The 6000-nt window shown below is 39.1% G+C and overlaps 1 protein-coding gene across 1 annotated transcript in view; it reads right to left on the bottom strand.

Moving 5' to 3' along the window:
• Nucleotides 1–566: 566 nt before the first annotated feature.
• Nucleotides 567–6000, bottom strand: part of USP6NL (USP6 N-terminal like) — a 109589-nt gene continuing 104155 nt past the window's right edge. Inside the window, exon 14 of the mRNA XM_086474781.1 lies at nucleotides 567–4085. Coding sequence (XP_086330907.1) covers nucleotides 2650–4085 — 1436 coding nt within the window. The 3' untranslated portion in view covers nucleotides 567–2649. The remainder of the gene's footprint in view (nucleotides 4086–6000) is intronic.

The raw sequence follows: 6000 nt of genomic DNA, 5'->3' as shown, positions 1-6000 counted from the left end.
TGAAGATAAAAGTGTATTTTGCACTACAAATAAATGACACGCATCTTTTTTTTTTAAGAAGAAAAGCTATATACATCCTCTAAACATGCGAGACACACAGCAGCCACGCTCTGCAGACTATTATTTTGCACTTTGATCAATGCAACTTTGCAAGTCTCTCATGCCAATAATTTCCTTCTTTTGAACTGGTATTGGGTGAGATTATCCGAACAAAACCAGAAGATCATGATCACAATTTACGCTCCTAGCTTTTGCATACGACAGGTTAGGTTTAGCAGCGTAGCAAACTATAAACAATACCCTTGATGCCCCTGCAATAATGCTAAAGCGCTATACAGACTGAACCCATATTGCTCAGTCTAAAAATAAACATCTACAAATTAACTGGGACATACAAACGTATATACACACGATTCATGTGAAAAAGCAATTATCTGTGCTGAGAAGAGCAAAAGTCCAGCTTTGAGCTAACCAAATAATTAAGAATAAAGACAAAACAACATAAGTTTAATTATTATTATTTTAACATGTTAAAAATACAGTCACATCAAAATAGGATACACAGTTATAAAACTGTTGCAGATGACATAAGAAAATAGTGTGTATATATTTTATATATAAAAATCTACAGTATTTACTAATGCTGATACATATTTTGGAGCCTTGCGTTGCTTGCACAAATAAATTGTACAGCTTTGCTATGAATTACAGAACCATCATCATTAAACACTGAGATTATTATACTTAGCCACAATATTATATACATACATTTCTAAGCTGCTGTAACCAATTAGAACTAAGGTAAGCCCAAGTCATATTTATCTTCACAATTTTAGTTTAGAGTTTCAGTGTAGTGCTTTGCTACTGTTACTTCGCTGCAGTCTGCAATCTTTAAAATATAAAATTGCCCAGTTCATTAAAAATTACATCAGACACATTATATACACAAAAAAATTTTTGAAATATACTAAGTAAATGTTACTTCCATTTGTAAAAATTGTTTTACTTCTGTACCTTAAAACTTACAGAGCCAACCTGCAGCAGTAATAGGCACTAAAGCTCATTCTTTAAAGGAAAAAAAAATAAAATCCTTTTCTATGTTTTCGTTAACAAATCTTACAAAACAAAGGATAACAGGACAACCTTCCAAACCATCCAAAGCTGGTGTGGACACCAACATTTGGAATTTAAGTATTAGAAAAACCTCTCTGTTAAGCACTCCAAGGACCTCTTCTGGCGGGATCCTTATCCACCTCAACTCCCACTGGTTTCAACGAGAGGTCAGTGCATTCAGCACGTCCCACACGGCACCCAGCAGCTCGCAGGGCTGCATCCTACATGGGCCACTTCACCTGCACATTTTTTTCCACCCCCAATTCACAGTCAAGGAAAGGAAAAACACGAAGCAGAAAAGGCTGCAAAGACTAAAAATACTTACATTACCAGGAGCCTAAGCTTCCTATTAGCAGTTAGGATCATTTTAGTGTAAAACACCGCCCAGTCTCTCAGCAGCCTGACAGCACAGCAGCACATGCCCAAGCACAGACACGAACCTACCATCTCTTTGGGGTAAAAAAGGGCAAAACAAAATGGAATTGACATGACAAAGCTTAAGAGAAGGGACGCTGCATACTCGCAGAGCTCAGGGAATACCGAGCCTTGACCAAATCTCAGACCTCTGCTGTACTTCACAAGAGCGTCGAGGAGCTGGTCGTTCTCCGATACCTGTGAGATTTGGCCCCGCAACCAGTTCGTTTAGTTTGACAGCACAGCATGGCAAAAAGTGAAGGGTGCAGCACCATTTCTGTATCTGGCATTACTCTCGCTGTGCTCCAATATTTTGCATATAGGACAACATTCTGAAGGTAGATTTGGGTGAGAAGGTAAAAATTCTCCACTTTCGATGCACCTAAAAAACTAAACACTGCCCTGAATTTTAAGCACCATTTCTTAGCCAGATTAGAGAGACATTTTTGGCTTTCTGCTTTTGCCTGCCTGCTCCTTGCTGAGGAAAATGACAAACAGTAGTCAAAGGAGAGGAAATTAACTCTCACATAAGATTAAATTAATAATCCCAAAGCATCCCTCCTGCCCAGAACAGATACTGGGACGCTGAGGCAGCTGTATAAAAACGACAGACATTCCCATTCAAAATGAATGGCTTCTCAAATAAATTACACAAAAAAAAAAAGAAATAAAAAGTACTTCACAAACTTTGCCCAAAGTTAAATGCATTTACATTTAAACTCTTTAGCTCTTTTCCATATGCGTCTGTGTATTGTAAGTGCACACTCACACTGCGCACACACACACATCTATACAGTGCATTAACAAATGTCAGTCAAAATAAAACTTGTAAATGTGTTACAGCTTTTAGGCAGAAAGATTGTAACACAAGTTAATTACATGTAAGGAACAATGACAGTATTAACCACGTTGTGTATATGATATTATTGCTATGTCTATGTGCACCAGATCATTTTCAATAGCTTCAATGCAAGCCTGAAACATCTTTGAAGTAGTGTTGTTATTTTCGAGACTCATGTGAACTGTCCGCATTTCATGGAAGAGCGGAGGTGGACTACTGCTAACACAGCAACGTTTAACTGGTTTTGGTTCTTGCCATTATTATTAAGCACAGACAGATTCTCAGAGAAGCACGGATTCATGCATAGACAATCCATCATTTCTGTTTCGATAGTGCTGGGCTTGAGCCGATGGGCTTGAGTATTGGTATGGTGGCGAACCATGCTCTTCAAAGGTTGGTGAAGTCCTGTATCTTATTGGACTATCCACAGAAACAGCAGGAAGACTATGGTCTTGAAAAGGTGTTGACTGAAAATGCTGGTATTTCTGGAAATTGTCCAAGTGGCCTTTGTTAACATCTTGGCTCCAGGGCTGCCTGTGGGGTTCATGTCTGTAAATATATCCAGCATCTGGCCACCTTCTGTTTTCTGGTAAATAATCCACTGGAGGGATTATGAATTTGACACCTGCGGTGGACCTTGAGTTGCTGGTATAAGCATCAACAGGGGCTACTTCTATCTGACCAGGGGCTGGTGAAAGAGGATTTTGGCGACTGGCAGGGTAGGAATTCATCTGTAGTTTATCTGGAGAATAATCTACTGAAATAAAAGAACCATATAGCCTACCAGAAGGGCTCGTTCGATTCCCATGATAATGCAGAGGTACTGAACTTGTATTGCCTATACTGGAAACATGCTTTGGAGAATTTCCATGGTAAATAGGTGGATTACTATAAAATGGCAGTGGCTGTTTTACATTCAGTCCATGAGGTGGTCCACCAGATTGTGTTGAATATTTCGGAGATCTCGGTTGTGAAGTGAAGGTGTAATTATTGGGTATTTTTAATGGAGCTGGTATTTTTTCCGTTTGCTTTCTTGGACTATTAGAATACGTTACATGCCTAGGGCTCTGCGGATGAGCTCTCTCAAGCATCTCTTCAACAAGATTCTCATTCTCATTCTCAACTTCTGGAACATTGTCATACTGAGATGCATTAGACCCTCGCTTACCTTCATCAACATCCAAAACCCTCATCTTTTGCTTTACATTCAAAGGCTGTGTTTCTCCAGGACTTGGTGGTGGGCCCGAAACCAAATGGTTTATTTGCCTTCCTTTCACCTCTGCACTAAGTTTCATTGTCTTTTCAATTATTTTGATATCAGATGGTTTATTCCACTTAGGTACAAATTCCTTTCTTGTATTTGAAGTAGCATTAGAATTTTGATTAGCAGCTGCATTATTATACTGTCTCGAGTTGTCTTCCTCTGTTGGCTGAGACTTTCTTCTGGCATCTACCTCGTTCTTAGGCATACTACTTTGTGCCTCTATTGATCGAGTCTTCTGCTGGTTTAAGGAAGGTTTCTTTTCCAGTGAATTAATTCGTTTTCGGTTATTTGGCGAACTTTCTGGTTCTTCTTCTGTGGATGGTCTCGTCTCTGTCCTTGTTTGTGTACCAGTGCTGTTCTGTCCATTAAGCATTGGAGTAGAGTTAAGCATAGCAGGCTGAGGTCCTGATGGAATCTGCCCCAATGGCTTCTTTGGAAATTCATCTTCTTTACCTAAAACAAGAACAGTAATAACATAAATACACCTGGTTACAAAAGTCTTCTTTGATCTGTTGGTCATGCAAGCAAAAATAGCTACGAACTCTTATTACCTAGGCTACTCTCTGGGTCACCACTTTGCTAAACCTCGAAGGCTTTTCTGTATACCGCCATCAAACAAAGATTTTATTTAGGCTCTCACCCCAACCAGTTACTCTAGTCTTCCTTTCTACAGCTGAGGCAATCTTGCCAAGCTTTTGCTCATTCATGACTGCTGCAAAAAATCATTTTCCTGGATGACATTTTGGTTACAGTACCTACTCTGTATGTAACCCTCTTCACATTAAGTAAGCCGCTTTCTCCACTTTAAAAATCCTTCCCAATGTCCCTCTCCCAATCTATCGTCTTCCATTCATTCTTCTTTTCACATTCACCTCTAATAAGCTATACTACCAGCTCCTCACTCACATGCACGAGCTTCCCATCTCTGAACTTTCACTTCCTTTTTCTGGGTGGAGCTCATCATTAACATCTGCTCCCCCCTCAACCCATGCCTAGAAATTTAATCTCAGTATTAAAAAGCTACAGTGTAACTAAAAGGCTCTATGCAGAATCGTATTTTTTTCAGTTCAGTGTTTTATCACAGAACAACTGAATCAGCTAATACTGATTCTGGCTATGTCATGATCTCAATTGAGTGTTCAATGGACAAGTTTTGCCAAACACAAGGACAGCATTTACAGAACTAGGATATGAATGGAAAGTTCTCCCAGACTGGAGCTCAACACATCACAACAGCCACTGGTAAATATCAGTTACGTGGGGACCCAGAACAATCCACGTGGCCACTACAGAAAGAATAAAGAAATGTTTCATTGCTTGATGCTGCTCACAGAACAATTTACATCAAATTTTCTACTGTAGTCTTCCTCCTTAGCAGTCAACGCCCTTCGTATCCTCAGCCAAAGTCTTTTATCATATCTACTTGCACATAACTTGTTTGTGTAATACATTACTTTCCCATCATAAGCAGAAAAGGTCACATGCTTTTCATTCAACGCACTAATCTAAATTTAATTGATGTTCAGCGTTTAAAAAAAAAAAAAAAGGCATTAAAGTCACCATAACCAAACAAATCCTATTCACTCTGTATCTATTTATTAAGTAAAAGCTCTGTTGTAAGGAGGGGGGGTGGGAAGACATGGTTGCCCTTGCTTAAATGTTATGCAAAGTAAATTATATAAAATGGCTGTCGGTAAAATAATTCTGTTTAATCCCTGCTTCTTCCTAAGACAAGAACTGTAGAATCTTCCTCTATCATCGAAGTTCATAAATTTGGCACCTCACTCTTTCTGGCTATTTGTAATTAAAATTCCTTTTATGATGTCTATATGGGTTCACAGGAGTGAATACATACAAATGTCTCTATCCCTGACACGAGTGCTGTGGTTAGAAGAGAACTATGTTCATTTTTACAGTCAATAGTACGAGTCCAATCTTTGATGACTGGTTCATGATAGAGATACACGGAGGAAAGCCAGCAGCCAAGGTCAGTATTATTTATTATAACAGCATAGCAAACTACCATCACGGATCAGCTGCTATGTAAACTAAATGAAAACTTACAGTTTGTACCAGCTAGGACATAGCAGGGGGATAGCAGAGGATACAATGACGCCATGTGTCATGACAAGACAACTAAATAAAAAGTACTTAACAGAAACAGTCTGGTTTTGCCAAACGGTTAAACTAGGCTTTTCTTGATTATCAAAGCCTTCGTATGAGGCTAAAGGTGATAGGGAACCCCACCCTTTCCTTTAGAAACATGTAACTTCAGAAACTTCAGTTTACATATAATAAACACAACCTACCCAGGCTTTCTGTAGAAAAACCCTCCACTCTTATTTTCCCCTAATTACCCTCTGCTCCA

The sequence above is a fragment of the Leptosomus discolor genome, chromosome 1 (genome assembly GCF_034619465.1).
Source record: "Leptosomus discolor isolate bLepDis1 chromosome 1, bLepDis1.hap2, whole genome shotgun sequence".
Taxonomy (NCBI): domain Eukaryota; kingdom Metazoa; phylum Chordata; class Aves; order Leptosomiformes; family Leptosomidae; genus Leptosomus; species Leptosomus discolor.
This window is presented reverse-complemented; position numbering and strand designations above follow the sequence as displayed.